The sequence below is a fragment of the Pseudorasbora parva genome, chromosome 16 (genome assembly GCF_024679245.1).
Source record: "Pseudorasbora parva isolate DD20220531a chromosome 16, ASM2467924v1, whole genome shotgun sequence".
Taxonomy (NCBI): domain Eukaryota; kingdom Metazoa; phylum Chordata; class Actinopteri; order Cypriniformes; family Gobionidae; genus Pseudorasbora; species Pseudorasbora parva.
This window is the reverse complement of record NC_090187.1, coordinates 40,748,250-40,764,198: the sequence shown is the minus strand read 5'-3', so window position 1 is coordinate 40,764,198 and position 15,949 is coordinate 40,748,250. Positions and strand designations below refer to the sequence as shown.

At 37.7% G+C, this 15,949-nt stretch overlaps 2 protein-coding genes across 4 annotated transcripts in view; both read left to right on the top strand.

The window, feature by feature from the left end:
* sipa1l3 (signal-induced proliferation-associated 1 like 3) overlaps nucleotides 1-3,651 on the top strand; it is a 107,296-nt gene extending 103,645 nt beyond the window's left edge. The window contains exon 22 of one of the 2 annotated variants that reach the window (XM_067419039.1): nucleotides 1,072-3,651. In XM_067419039.1, the coding sequence (XP_067275140.1) occupies nucleotides 1,072-1,218 (147 nt within the window). In that variant the 3' untranslated portion in view covers nucleotides 1,219-3,651. The remainder of the gene's footprint in view (nucleotides 1-1,071) is intronic. The other variant, XM_067419038.1, reaches the window with a different exon arrangement.
* Nucleotides 3,652-5,647: 1,996 nt separating this feature from the next.
* On the top strand, nucleotides 5,648-15,922 carry qpctla (glutaminyl-peptide cyclotransferase-like a). 2 transcript variants are annotated; one of them, XM_067419034.1, is made up of 8 exons: nucleotides 5,648-6,004; nucleotides 6,170-6,499; nucleotides 9,891-10,037; nucleotides 12,360-12,653; nucleotides 12,831-12,992; nucleotides 13,524-13,623; nucleotides 13,710-13,826; nucleotides 15,185-15,922. In XM_067419034.1, the coding sequence occupies exons 2-8, from the start codon at nucleotides 6,290-6,292 to the stop codon at nucleotides 15,328-15,330; spliced, it is 1,176 nt and encodes a 391-aa protein (XP_067275135.1). In that variant the 5' UTR covers nucleotides 5,648-6,004; nucleotides 6,170-6,289; the 3' UTR covers nucleotides 15,331-15,922. The 2 variants fall into 2 exon arrangements, with proteins under 2 accessions (XP_067275135.1, XP_067275134.1); XM_067419033.1 differs by having other exon boundaries at nucleotides 5,648-6,499.
* The last annotated feature ends 27 nt before the right edge of the window (nucleotides 15,923-15,949 follow it).

Genomic DNA, 15,949 nt, shown 5'->3' with positions numbered 1-15,949 from the left:
CGTGTACGTAGTTATCGTGCGACTCCTAGAGCTTGTTTTTTCAATAATACAACCCTGCAGTGCCAGAAGAGCTAGTCAGTGTTTTAAACGCAGAGTGTTCGTATACAAAAGAAACTAAAATTAAACAAGCAAGAAATGTGCGCAAACTGGACACAAGTCGAGACCACGGAGCTCCTTACTATCCGCGCTGAAGCTGAGATCGCTCGCCATTATACGTCACATCAGGATGTCACGTGTCAACTCGACCCGGGACCGTTACAGGTTGTGTGTGAAAGCTCACATATTACAGTATTTCGCTGGCAGTGTGAATGGTCCAAATCTAGCGGTCCGGGAACAAATGCCGGGTCGCATTATCCGTGTATTTGCCGGAATCGCAGTGTGAAAGGGGCTAAAGAGAAACAATGTGAAGTTGACTGTTAAGTTACTGGCATGATTTACTGCTGCATTAACGGCATGTACGTGAATCATCAGAAATCACTGATTACAGATCAGGCATTAGAGTTAACATGGTAATTTACATGTTGTGGGTTCATATCTTACAGTAAAAGTGTGTTTGCAAAGCCTGCACTGAAATTGTGACAGATTTTCCAAAGAATCAACAGTGAAATGTACTGAATACAAAAACATAATGCTAAACTGAGACATTCACATTGTTGAAAATAAATAAACCCATCACTGGGATCTTTTGGAAGGTGATGTTATTTGTTGTGCAGTGATCCTGTATCTCTCTTCTCTCCTCGTCATCTCACTAACACGCCAGTGGGCGGAGCCAGATATGTGATGATGTAGAAGTAGGCATTGGTCTGATCCTAAAAAAGCGCTGATAGGTCATAATGTGACAATCTGTCATTTTTAGAGTTTGTTTTCAATACAAGCTGTTTTTGGATAAATTAGGAACTTTTTAAGTTCTGAAATTTTGCAGGAATTCATGACCCCTTTAAATGAAAAAAGTTATAAATAAGTGAAGTCAGATTTTATAGTAACTTAGCCATTTTTGATGACATCCTCATTTTGCTTTTTTTTCCTCTCCTCCTTTTCTCTCGTCTATTCCTTCCTGTCCCGCACTTTCAGGAGAAACAGGACAAGGCCGTGCTGTTGGCAGAGATGGCTAATCTGAGGCACAACAACCAGCGCCTGCAGGAGGAATCACACTCGGCCAGTGAACAGCTCCGCAAGTTCAGTAAACTCTTATCCTCCACCATGCCTGAGAGGAAATGAGGGCTTCCTTTCATATGAGAAGAGAAGATGAGTGGGATCTTCACCTGTACCTGTACGTTGCCTAATATGGCATGTTTAGCTAATCTAATTCAAAGTCTCTTATTGCCCAGTACATCCACTGTCCCGCTCGCCCTCAAATAAGGCTTGTCCTCACCACACGCAAACCTGTGAGCTTTATGAAAGTGTGATGGAGAGAGTTTACGCGGGTCTGCCTGATGACTTGAGACTTTAAAGCTTTAAATTAAAGCCGGTACAGAAAGTACAAACGTATATTTTTAAACAAACACACACACACACACACACACACACGAGTCCTACCTTGAAATGAGCGAGCTCTTCATCCGATCGAACTATTTTCTCATTGTAGATTTATTTTTGTACTCAACGCGTCGACACTAAGCTTGAGCCAGTCGAACTGAGAGGCCTATTTACTGCACAGTCAGCTCAACAGCCAAAAAAAAAAGAAAATCAACCAATCAGAAAATAAACACGAGCCACGCGAGAGAGCCTTTTCACGGTACTGTCAGTGCTTTGGGAAAGTATAGTTATAAATCACGTACTCTCATGTGCAGGTACATTAAATGCTGTTGTATTCATATTTATAGTCAAGGGAGAGGCGACTGTACAAACCATCATCTCATCTCAACATCTTCGACAGATTTCATAGCGACTGAACGTCTTCTGCAATAACAGCTCTATAGATGGAGAATCATCACCACTTTCGAACTAAAACTGTGATGTTAAACCCAAGTCTTTGATCGTTTCCTCTGTGCATGGAAATGCCACTTGCTCTTTTATGTATAGTTTCGGCATAGCACTGTGTGTAAACTTGGGCTGTTCTGTCTGACTCCGACACTGTATATGTATATGCAAAGCCGACTCTTAAGAAACCCTAGTCAGCTGTGATCCACACAGACTCTATTTTTCTATTTGTATTTAGTTCAGGTTTATCAGGTGAAACGACTGTTGGCAATAGATGGCTGTTTTCGACCTTCTAGACAGATCATCGTGTTTACATACGAAGGCGATCCGCGCCGCACTCGGACTGCAGATGGTTATGAGCTTGAGAGTAACTGGAATAACAGATGGAGTGTGGTTTATCATGTACCCCGTGTTAATCTGTACATGTCTGCCTTAAAAAGCGGTCAGCTGTGACCAGTAACGTGATGTACGACTCATATCCGATCTCTCCATCCCTTTAACCTGACGCGACTGGAAAAACATCCTCTCTCAGGACCCGTAAGCTGCCCTCTCGATGACCTGATTCGTCTCGCATCAAAACAGACAGTCCACTTTATTGCATTAGTCATCATAGCTAGCTCTAAGTGAAAATATGATGTCTCAGACACACTAAAAACAACTATACACAGTAACTAGCACTGTAAAACGCGAAGGGTTTTATTTATAGGGTGAGAGATGCAAATAATAAGCCCTGCCGTCATTCGCCGCAGCTGTTTAGTAGTGTAATTGTACATACAGTGATTTTATACGAACTGCTGATAGCTAACCTTACATGTTAAATGCATTTAAAGGGATAATAATACAAATGATATCATCGTTTTGTTCACCCTCATGTCGTTTCATACCTGTATGGCTTTCTTTCAAAGGAAGTCAATGGGTTTGAAACATCACCAGGGCAAGTAAATGAAAGTTGGACCCTTTTAGTTGCACATCGTCACCCTGGACATTATGATCATGTTACGATAAGCTCATCCACCCCCTCTTTCAGATCAGTTTTGACTGTTTTCTCAGATGCTCATCTCATTGCTGTGACTACAAGAAATTCACCCACTGTATTTTTTCTGCCGATAAAGTGGGAGGTTTCTCAGACTCTTGGTGTGTCATATCTGCACCATGGATCGTCTTCTGATTTCTGTGCGTATGCTTGTTTGATAGTCGGGTGGAGGTGTTTTGATTTTAAGTTTGTTCTTTTTGATTTTTAAAGGGTAAATATGAGTAATATACTTGTGAAAACATCTATGTGCATCTGTGTTGCGCATTCTTAAATCATGGCAATTATATAGCCCAGCTGTAATATTTGAAGGTTTATTTTTGTGTGTAATATTTCGACTATTTATTTTGATTCTTTTTTTGTTCTTTTTATAAATACGAAAAGACAAATTCAAGGTGAAGATGACAGATTTGGTAATATTATTGGAGGGTACTGAGTTTATGTATGTATTTTTTTTAGTTTGTCCTTTATATTTTGTTTGATTCATGATCTTTTGTACAAAGCTGATTTTATCGTCTTTTTTTAAACTATTGTAATTCATCTTTTTTTTTTTTCCCGTCTCTGTTTCCATTAGCTTCATGCATGAAACAGCGGCTCCAATGCCTTGATTAACTATTGATAACTGATCAATCTTTCAGTTTCTTTTGGGGATGTTGTATCGATGAGTGTACATTTAATAAGTGTAAATTATGTTTTCATTATTTTATAAAAAAATATATTAAAATATTTCATAATTATACCAGTTTTGATTGTTATTTTGTTTAATGAGAGAAAATATGCAAGCCGGCCTGTTGACAGAGGTTGACATGTTTTATTGTTAAGTCTGTAAATTTGTCTAATACAGTTGCAAGAAAAAGTATGTGAACCACTTGCAGAATCTGTGAAAATGTGAATAATTTTAACTAAATAAGAGATCATACAAAATGCATGTTATTTTTTGTTTAAATAACATTCAGGATAATATCTGTCCTGAATAAGAAAAAAACTAAATTTATTAAAATTACCTGTTCAGAAGGTTGTTGGATGATCCACGTGTGTGTGTGTGTGTGTGTGTGTGTGTGTGTGTGTGTGTGTGTGTGTGTGTGTGTGTGTTTTGTGATGGTTGTTCTTGACTCTTGTTTATCTTGAGCAGTTAAACGGCCCATCGTTCTTCAGAAAAATCCTTCAGGTCCTGCACATTCTTTAGTTTTCCAGCATATTTGAAACCCTCTCCAGCAGTGACTATGATTTTGATATCCATCTTTTCACACTGAGGACGATTGAGGGACTCAAACACAACTATTTAAAAAGGTTGAAACATTCACTGAAGCTCCAGAAGGAGAAACAGTGCATTAAGAGCAGGGGGTAAAAACTTATCATATTAAATATTATTTAATTTGTCTTCCAGGAAACATGTAAGTGTCTTCTGTGGCTTCAAAGGTGAAAATTTGGACATCTTCATCCTGTTCAAAAGGCCTCTATTTCGTTGTGTTTTTTTCTGGAGCTTCAGTGAATGTTTCAACCCTTTTAAAAAGTTGTGTTTGAGTCCCTCAATAGTTCTCAGTGTGAAAAGATGGAGCTCAAAATTATACAATCACTGCTGGAAAGGGTTCAGATATGCAAAACATGGTGGAAAACTGAAGGTTTTTTTTTCTTTTTTAAGAATGTTGGTCAGTTTGCCTTCTCAGGACAAACATAACATAACACAAAAACAGCCAGGGATCGACACACAGTATTAAGAATCAAGGGTTTATAAACTTTTTTTTTGCAACTGTATACTGCAACTAAGATGCAAAAACATCTCCCAAACCCAAAACCTTAACACCTTCAGCCTTAACTGGCTCTGATTCGATATTCAGAAGCTTGGCCTAACCGTTCCGTAATATGGAGAAAGTAGGACAGGTGCTATTATTCCTAAAAGCCAGAAGAACTAAAACATAAAATCAGTCATTCATGCCACCTCTGAGCTCCACAAATCATCTAAATACACTGAAAAGCCTCTTCAGCTTCTGTGCCACTTCTGCAGTGCAAAGATGGATTTTGTTGATACTGATTTAATTTGATTGGTAACCGCTCTTATTAGTTTCTGGTTTTGGAAAAGTAGTAAATAAATATTTTTTCTATTCAATATTGAAATGGCAAATATTTTTCCATAACAAAACAAAAAGGCATCACATCATGCATCACAAACCAAATGTGTCTAACTGCATATTTCGTTGTTTTGGGGGGGGGGCTAAACGCTTCGAGGAGTCATTTGACGTTGATTCACAGAGTTGTGGAGCAAGAAAACCCTCAATACATTTTATTCGCTCATAAATACAGATTTGTAGTCAGATAGATTAGTTGTGTTATATCTTCCCCACTACTCTCATTACATGTCCAACATCTCTCCGGGCGTGTTGTCGGCTCTCAAAAAATACAGAGGAAGTGCGGGAACAGTTCACAAGCTCAAAGCCAACACATTATAACATACACATAATACATTATAGTTATTTTTAATTACTTTAATCCTGCCAAGTGCCAACCTAGGGCCCTAATAATTCAACATGGGGTCGCAATTCGCCACAGACAGCACCTGAACTAACGATCAAAAATGTAAAAATGATCATTCCGACGTGAACTGAGTAAGCAGGTCAACATTGCGGCTGGTATTTGTCGCCTGTCCCTTTAAGATGACGTAATACCTCAACCAGACTGACATCATCACCATGGCGGAAGCGCAGTCAATAGAAGCTGCAGCAGACTCTGCTCCCATCAAAGCCTGAATAAAAAGAGGAGAGTATAAAAGAACAAGCCTTCTATTGTTAGTCAGTTCGCCATGCATAAGACCTCAAACATCCAGTGACTTCAGTTCCATCGTCACCCATGATTGGGGGATTAAAGCTGCCGATGTAGGCGGCGACTGACTTTCTGAAGTCCGGCTCAAGTGTTGACAGAGACTTCAGTCAGTGAGTGTATTATTAATAGACAGATCTTAGTGACTCCAAACGGAAGGATGTACTTCACGCATTTGTGCTCTTTGTGGGTGCAGGGCTATTAAGGAAGTCACTGGCAATATTTAAATTCCTTTACAAGGTAAACTCGCTTTTTCATGTGAAATGTTACGTCGGTAACGTTAATTCTAGTAGAGTAAAGGTTAACTCTGGTTCATGTTTACCAGGCGATTCAAACGAATAGAAAACACTTCTGTGAAACATAAGTTAACTCGGTTTGTAAAGCTTTGAAATGTCATATCCATAGCGTTTAACCATAGCGTTAACGGACAAAGTTGGCCGTTGGAAGTGCTGACGTGTCCTTTAGCGCGCGGTCAGTGCGGACGCTGGCGGGACGCGCCTCGAGCATCTCTAACGCCACGTCAAAATGTCAAGAACCGGCCGAAGGGCCAAAGCTTTGCACGCCAATAACGGGCACGCGCTGGCCAGATGTGACCCGCTGAGAGCGACGCGTGTGCGCGTGCTGCTGCTGTGTCTGTGCGGCGCGTTGTCGCTGGCGATGATTCTGGCGCTGTATTTGTCTGCAGAGCCCATCAGCTCAATACAGCATCATGATGCTCATCTCATCAGGGACAGGGTGAGTTGACACTGAGGCAATGCATTTTAATTTATAATATAACCCATTCCGTCTTACTTTAGGGATAGTTCACCCAAAAATGAAAATGAGGTCATTATTTGCACCCTCATGATTAACTAAAACTATGAATAAATTATAGAAATAAAGCTAGATAACGCACAATATAAATATTAAATGAAAAAACTTAGGCAATGTTTAACTAAAAGGCAATCCATACACTCCCAAAAATGTAATGTTAATGTGTTTTTATGCTTTTCATGTTATAGTAAAATTCCATCAAATTAAATAGAATAATCATTACATATTATTATTATTATTATTATTATTATTATTATTATTATTATTATTAAGAATTTTAAATTGGTTACAAATCTTAAACTTAAACATTTTCATATATAAGTGTGTTATAAATAAAATATATTAGTATTATTTTAATTATTATTATTATTATATACATTTATGAAGACGAATCACAAAATAAACGGTCGATCCCCTTGTTCAGTTTAGATTTATAAAACATGTTTTATTAAGGTCTTTTTTATTTTTTAATTCTTAATTCATAATATTTATAATATGTAAGGATTATTTAGTTCAGTTTGATGAAATTTTACTATCAATTGATATGCATAAATCTTGAAAAAAGGCTTACAATGTTTGTGTATATATACAAATAAAAGATAATACACTATATTAAGGAAAACTATAGGTGTGTGTGTGTTTATATATATATATATATATATATATATATATATATATATATATATATATATATATATATATATATATATATATATATATATATATATGTATGTATGTATGTGTATATATGTATGTATGTATGTGTATATATGTATGTATGTATGTGTATATATATATGTATGTATGTGTATATATATATGTATGTATGTGTATATATATATGTATGTATGTGTATATATATATGTATGTATGTGTATATATATATATATATATATGTATATATATATATATATATATATATATATATATATATATATATATGTGTATGTGTATATATATATGTATGTGTATATATTATACAATATGTGTAACATTGTATACACTATACACAGTGTTCTGGGTATAGTAACTGGGTGTTGACATTGCCATGCTCCAAAAGTGGCAACAAAAAATATATTAAATCTAGCGTATAGTGTTAGTTCTGGCAGGTCACATCAGTCAAGCTCACATTAGCTGACAAGCTGACCACCTCTACCTTTGAATACGAGGCCTATTACAGCATACATATCTAAGCTTTTTCAGTACTATCAGCAGCTATCTCGTTTCTCCAGGGATTTGGTAGTTGATTCCTCCTGAATCTAACTAAATTCCCTCAATTCAGTAAACTAGGGTACATTTTAATATTGACATTAATGCTATTTGCAATACGTCGTTGCTTCTGTTCTGTTTACCCTAAGGGGGTTTCTCACCGCTCTCCCTGCTCTTATCCGTGCTCGGCTGCATGGATTCGCAGGGAGTTCTTGCCCAGAACAGAACCATCCCGGAAATCCAAGCCAAAGATGTATATCATCTTTGACAATAGTAATCCTGACAGAAATTAGCATATTGTGCATAGTATTCCCTTAGATATTGCATGCAAAGTACTGCTTTAATGGTGCTTATTTAGTCATTATTCAAATCACAGCCCAGCCTACTTTAGTTTTTAACCTGCTCCAACACACCTGCCTTAACATTTCTACAGGGTATCCGCGGGGTCTTGAAAAGTCTTAAAAGGTGATAAATCAATTTTGGGAAAATTAAGACCCTTATAAAGTATTAAAAAGTCTTATCACGGCTTTATAAAGTCTTAAATTTTGAAAGTATTTTGTTCAAGCTTTGTCAAAAGCGTTTGACTCCAAAAAGTATTTATGAATATATTTATTTTCATCCCCGTAAGTATTAAAAAACAACCGGGTACTCAGTCTGAGATCTGCTCGGAGCGTGCGCGCCAGGGATGGAAATTAGCGCCGCCACGCACGCCACCAGCCAAATGCGGCTGATTTTGAGTTGTGGCGGGTAAACTCGCTTCACCTACCGAGCTGTTTCACCTCTCTGTAAACTTTGTTCAGTGCATGCGAGTGCTGCCGTATGTGCGCATATGACCAGTCGTTTTCTCCGTCATCACTCGCGTGCGCTGTGTGACTCGCGCGCGCTGAGAGAAGATCTGATGCTGTGCATTATCCGAGAGCGCGCGCGAGTCTCACAGCGCGCAAATATTGAGTTCTCTTTCAAGTCTTGCTCTTAAATGGACAAACTCACACAAGAAGTATGTCAACATGTCCATCTTGATGAGTATCCTAGCAGACATCGCCTGAATATGCCTTAAGTGAACTGCACAGTCGAGAAAGACGAGCATATCCCTGCCTCAGGTCTTAAAGGCGCAGTAGCCTTTACTGCTGCCTGAGGGATGTCCTTATATTTAGTTTGACATTAAACAATGCTCTTGATTGAATAGTTTTTGTAAGTTTAATAAGGATTAATCTTTCATTTAAACAGTTAAATATGCAGTTATTTTACATTTGATTACTTTATTCAATTGCTGTACCTTTCTGCAGGCCAGTAGACCTGTACATTATTATTTAATGAACACATGAGTGAGGTCGAGTTAAACATTCTAGTTTGAATTTTATTTTTCGGTTTTCGGCTTTGGTTTCTTCTTTTTTTGTTTCGGTCAAGAATTGTGATTTCGGTGCATCCCTACTGACAATGTTCTGCTCAATGTTGTCAACACGCTTCAAAGATGCCCAGAACGAATAGTTTCATTCTTGGGACTAAAAACCATAAAACTGGAAGCCATAAAAGACCACAAATCATCGTGAAAATATCAGGAATTCATTGAGACTTGAGATTAAATAAACTGCCCAAGTATTGTAGAGCTTGTAGTATTAATTTGTTAAAAACAAAAAAGTGGCTGGTAAAAACAGTGGTAGACTTTGAAAAAAGTTAATCTCCATCCCTGGCGCGCGCCGTCTACGGGTGACGTCATGTATTTTGCGGAATGCGCAGTTAGGTGATGTGTTGCCCTCCATACGTTGTAAAACAGATATGCAATATAAACAATACAAAATTGGCCTACGATAGAGATTTTAAGTCTACATTCGACTACAACTGTTTATTAAAGGTTTGTTGCCGATTAGAACTTGAAGTGCGATGAGGTCTTAAAATATTTTGAGAAGGTCTTAAAAAAGTCTTAAAAAGGTATTGAAATTAACTTCAGGATTCCTGCATATACCCTGTTCTAGTAATCCCTACAAACTTGATTCGCTGGTTCAGATTTGTTTAACTAGGTTTGGAGCTCAATTCTACAGGAAGGTGACTGGACATCTTTTTAAGGCCAAGTCGAATGTCCACCTCTACCTTATTCTTTCTGCAGCTTTCCCATAAGCCAAGTAAATACTCTGTGGCACAAGTAAAGAAGTTTGCAGCCCAGGTGGATGGGCATCGGCTCTGGGAGACTCACCTGCGGCCCCTCCTAATTGAACGAGTGCCTGGGACTGCAGGCAGTCAGACCATACGACAGGTAACGCCACGGCCAGAACAACACATTCTACTACTAACATCTCACAGTGTGACCATATGCATTGTTTCCTTTCCTGTTGGTTGTATTTCGTGATAAACAGTACTTTTTTACAGTATTTTAAATACAGTATTTTACTGGCTACATATAAGTTGGAGAAATAATCAATTACAGTACTGTGCAAAAGTCTTAGGCATGTTCGTATTTTCACCCCCCAAAATTGTTTTTAAGCCAGTTATTTATATATTTTGCAATAGTGTGTCTGTTTGAAAATGTAAACTGATATTACCTACTTTTATTTTGCCATTAATTGGAATAATCCATTCCAGTGAGATTTTGGTATGCACAAGGAGTCTGAAAACAGCTGTTTGATCCACACGGAGATCTGATCTCACCATCATAAATCCTTCTGGGATTACATGAAGAAAATGAAAAAAACGGAGACAAATTCCACAAGAACTGCGTCAACATCTCCAAAATGCTTGAAGAAACCTTCCTGCAAAGCTCCAGTACTCTGAACAGTTTTAGACACGTGGGTAAAAATGCTGTAAAGTGAGAATGCTTTCAGAAAAATAATGTCATAAATATATTTTGTTTATCAATTAACTCCTAATAACTAAATCAAATCAGTGTTTGGTGTGACCACCCTTTGCGTTTTAAACATAGTTTTTCAGGGAGCTTTGCAGGAAGGTTTCTTCAAGCATCTTGGAGATATTTTTTTCATTTTCTTCATGTAATCCCAGACGGATTTATGATGGTGAGATCAGATCTCCGTGTGGATCAAACTGCTGTTGTCAGATTCCTCCTGCATACCAAAATCTCACTGGAATAGATTATTACAATTAATGGCAAAATAAATGTTTGAAAATGTAAACTAATATTACCAACTGAAATTGCACTATTGCAAAATATATAAATAACTGGCTTAAAAAGATTTTTGGGAGGTGAAAATACTAGGGATGCAACAATACAGTTAGTCCACGGTACAGTACAAACCTCGGTTTTTCGGTTCAGGTTTTTTTAGTATTCTATTCTTAGGCGAAGGGAACAGAAAAGGGTTAAGGAGAAAATGTTTTTATTGCAATACTCTTTCTTTATTTCACTTAAAAGACTTGAAAACCCTTACTTAAACTTAAAACTTAACTTAAAAAAACCTGTGTACACATTCCCAGTGTTTTGTATAATATAAAATAAATATATTTACAGTGGCAGCTCAGAGATGTACAGTAGCATTTAAGTATGAATTTGAATGAATGTAGGCTAAAATTAAAACTGCATATCCTTTAATATGCAACATTGATTTAAAGCTACTGGATTACTGGCTACTGCGCTGCTGTCAATTGAAGACCTGCTCGCATCTCATAGATGCACGCAATTTTACTTTCACTTTAAAATATAACCGACTGTTAAATGTTAAAGCTACACTGTGTGATATTTTCCCCCATCTAGTGGTGAGAAGGTATATGACCATCCAGTGAATATTAGTTCTGATTTTGTTTTAACTCCTGCGGTGGCCGATTTAGTCCAAGATTAACACGGCAATCCCCCGCTTCACATTCGACACGGTGCCATCGAGTGTTAAAACACGAAAGGCGAAGCTTGAATTTACGGGTATGTCCCTCTTTGGCTACTGTACTTTCAAGATGGAGGAGCAACATGGCGACCGGCATTCGAACCCCTCACCCGTATGTATTTTCAATGGCATATTATAAACTTACGAGAATACTTTATTACTTGAAAGAAGTAAATATACATTAATGAGCACATATATGTTTGAAAGAAGTAAGTGTTTTTAGCTAAGAATAAACTAAAAAAGTTACACAGTGTAGCTTTAAGCTTGTGTGTATTTGACAGTATTAGCGCAGTAAGACTGTCCAGTAATCACGTGTGTTTGACAGACATTTAGATGCGCGCGCTCAATGCAAAACAGTGCATAGGCACGCAAATGAAATGTTTAACCGGCAAGGCTTTAAAACGTGGGTAAACACCCCTTAACTTTAGTGCATATGATTGGATATTTGCTCATATCAGCACGTAGACTCACAGGCACACTCAAATAGAGCCAAAATAAACTGAGAGAAATATTTAAAACGGAGAGAAATGGAAATAATTAATTAAATGCAAAAACAAAATTCACCAGCGCGCATTGAACCGTGAATGCCGTACTGAACGGTTCAATATTATATTGAGTATTGTGGCATCCCTAGAAAATACGAACGTGCCTAAGACTTTAGCACAGTACTGTATTTGCTGATTTCTCCAGCTTATATGTAGCCAGTAAAATCAGTGCTCTCTTCTTAAAGTATCTTCTGCTTTCTACTACAGCATATCTTGTCCCAGCTGGGTTCACTGTCGGCAGGATGGACGCTGGAGGAGAATGCCTTCGTTTCATCCACCCCGAAGGGTGACGTGACCTTCACCAATGTGCTAGCAGTGCTGGACCCGTCGGCTCCTCGCAGGCTGCTCTTAGCGTGCCACCATGACTCAAAGATCTTACCCGCGGACCCTAAAAACCCCAGGCGGGTGTTTGTGGGTGCCAGTGATTCAGCCGTTCCCTGTGCCGTGATCTTGGAGCTGGCTGCTGCTCTGGACACACAGCTTAAATCCCTCAAACACCAGGTATATCGCAATCATGAGGAAAAGAGTTCTTCTAGACGTTTTCTAAAGCCCTATTCAGACCAATTGAATCAAGTCAAAAGTGTGTGTCCATCATTGTGAGTCAGAATGAGATGGTGTTTGTCTGTCGAAGGTACACAACACATCACACCTGCGTTCTCTGTCTCCTCTTCTCTCCAGAGGGCAGATGTGACGTTGCAGTTGGTGTTTTTTGATGGAGAGGAGGCGTTTGAGGAATGGACAGACACAGACTCTCTCTACGGTTCTCGTTATCTGGCTGAACTCATGGCCCGTACCCCCCACCCTTCCGGAGCCACCAAAACCACTCTACTCCAGGCAGTGGTGAGGATGTGTGTGTCGGGATAAGCCTAACTTTTCATGTATATTGCTGTATGATCTAGGGTAAAGAATGTTAACGGATGAAAGGTTTTTAGTTCAGGTTATTGTCCAATTTAGTACTTTTTAATTCCCTTTTTATATTTAAGGGCTCATAACTTTAAAATATCATTCAGTTTAGATTGCATACATCAGCTAAATCAAAGTAAATAGCCTAGTATTTAAAAATAAGTTCTTTTTTAACAGTACAATAGTAATATTACCTGTTGGGTGAAATGTTAAAACAAACAAAAATATATATAGGTTTTTTTTACTGTAAATTAAACATGTTAATATTTAACTATAATTCTTATTTTTATTATTTATTATTTTATTTTACAGTAGATATAGTATTTTCATTTATTTTTACTAATTGTGAGACCCTAGACCAAGTGAGGGAAATGCTAAAAACAAATTGATTTATTGTCTTTTTAATATTATTAATGCCCTGTGGATATGCTGTTGTTTTTTTAACGTTAAACTCTATTTTCCTTCCAGGATCTGTTAGTCTTGCTGGACCTGCTCGGTGGCCCAGAACCATTGATTGTAAATCATTTTGATAACACGGCAAGATGGTTTGACCGACTCATCGCTGCAGGTATAAGATAAAAACAACAGAGATTTGGTTTCTGCCTACAAGCACATGACCTCTACAGTCAGCATCGCTCTCTGTCTCTCTTTCAGAGAAGCGACTCCACAAACAGGGCTTGCTGACATCTCATCCATCAGAACAGAGCTACTTCAGGAAGGATTTTTATCTTGGCCCGGTGCAGGATGACCACATACCGTTCTTAAACAGAGGTATGGAAACAGACAATACACACTACTGTTCAAAGGTCTGGGGGTTAGTAAGATTTTTTTTTGTTGAAGAAAATAATGATGCATTAAAAAGGTTATGACATGAGAATTAAAACATCCTCCTCACTATAAATAAACCATTTATTTAATCAAGCTCCAAAAACGGCTCGTTTGGATATTGTGGAATTTGTGATGTCACACACTGGCAAATATGTTTGCATATGACATCGAATAGTTGTACTTCATTTTAGTCTCATCTTTTTTCATCAACGATATTGCATGTTGATATAGTCACAGTTATCATTTAAGGTATTTTGTGTCGTCTTAGTCATGGAAAATAAGCTTGTCAACAAAGCATTTTTCATATTATACGAAATTAACACTAGATTTTAGAAGAGTCCCATCGTCAGAAACAATTGGATGGTTCATTTTAATGCCGTCCCGAATCACGTCCGAGGATTATGTTTGTTCAGAGTGTTTTGTAAACGGGGCAGAGTGTAATGGAGAGTTAGCAAAAATACTTTGTTGAAAGATGAAGCAGCAACGTTATTGAATCTGACAGCAGTAAATGATTTCAAAATGCTTTGTCTATAAATAATGGTTTTATATCGATAAGGTTTCAAAACATTTACTCGCGTGCAGGAGTGTGAGTGGCCGTTAAACGGGTTCCTATGTAATGACATTAGCCAATCGTAACAGTGGTCATTTACTGTCTAGCCTTAAAAAATGAATAACAAAATTGTGCACAACTTTATTAACATTAAAAGTGAACCTCAAGAAACATTCAAATAAAAAGTCTGTCATAACCCCTATGTACACTTATGATACGAGATTTTCAAATAAATTGTTCTTTTGAATTTTCTTTTCATCAAAAAAGTCATGAAAAAAGTATGTATAACTATTCTTAACATTGATAATAAGAGATGTGAGCATATTGGAGTGATTTCTGAAGGGTCATCTGACTCTGAAGACTGGAGTAATGATGCTTTTGCATCACAGAAATTAAATTTTTTAAATAAATTTAAATAGAAAACATTTTTTGTAATCATTTGACAACATGACAATTTTTTTGTACATTTTTTTTTATCACACAAATGCAACGTTTGACGAGCACAAGAATAACATGTTTTAAAATCTTTCTGACCCCAAACTTTTAAACGGTCGTGTGGAGACAGACAGACAGACAGACAGACAGACAGACAGACAGACAGACAGACAGACAGACAGACAGACAGACAGACAGACAGACAGACAGACAGACAGACAGACTCGTATTACAGTGAACAGTTTGTATTTCCCAAACAACATAGAGCAAACTAAACTCGATTGAACCATTTGATTTGTTTGTACCCCTGCACCAGGAGTCCCAGTGCTGCACTTGATCCCCACGCCGTTTCCTGTTTTCTGGCACACACTGGACGATGTAGAGGAGCGGATGCACAGACCCACGGTGGAAAACCTTACCAGAATCCTGGCCATCTTTGTGGCTGAGTACCTGAGCCTCTAAACATGATATAATGATCATCTTACAGCAGACACGTGTTCAGCGCAGATGAATGTGTGATGTACGAGCCAATAATAATATCGGACTGACCAAAGAGACACACATGCAGTATAATGATGTGTTTATTTGGAGTGTGAATGGTACAATGTGACTGGTAATATTCCTATATTTTTCTGCTGAAAAGAGCCATAAGTCATAATAGGACAAACACTCATGTTACGGCAGCTGTATGAGCCCTAATGCCATCCTTAAAGAGACGGTTACACCGTCATTTTGTGGTAAAAGACTGAGAATGAAACACTGACAATGACTGTTTTTAGTTCATTAATCATAATTTGCACAGCATGTGCTGATGATGAACTACTTTTTAAATGCTGTAGCATAAAACCTGTGTTGGCGGTGCACTTTACAAGGTCAGTACACAAGACAATAAGAGATGCTTGTTTAAGGAATCTGTGAGTAGAATTTCATGCGACCTGAGAGAGATCTAATTTTTTACATGCTTTACTCATTAGGCTGTTACCGTTATCAACCAAAAGACCAGGTGAAGGGTCCGATGGACATTCATAATAAACTTCAGGAAACATTTCTTAAATTGTGTTGTTGTTGTTGTTACGCTGAG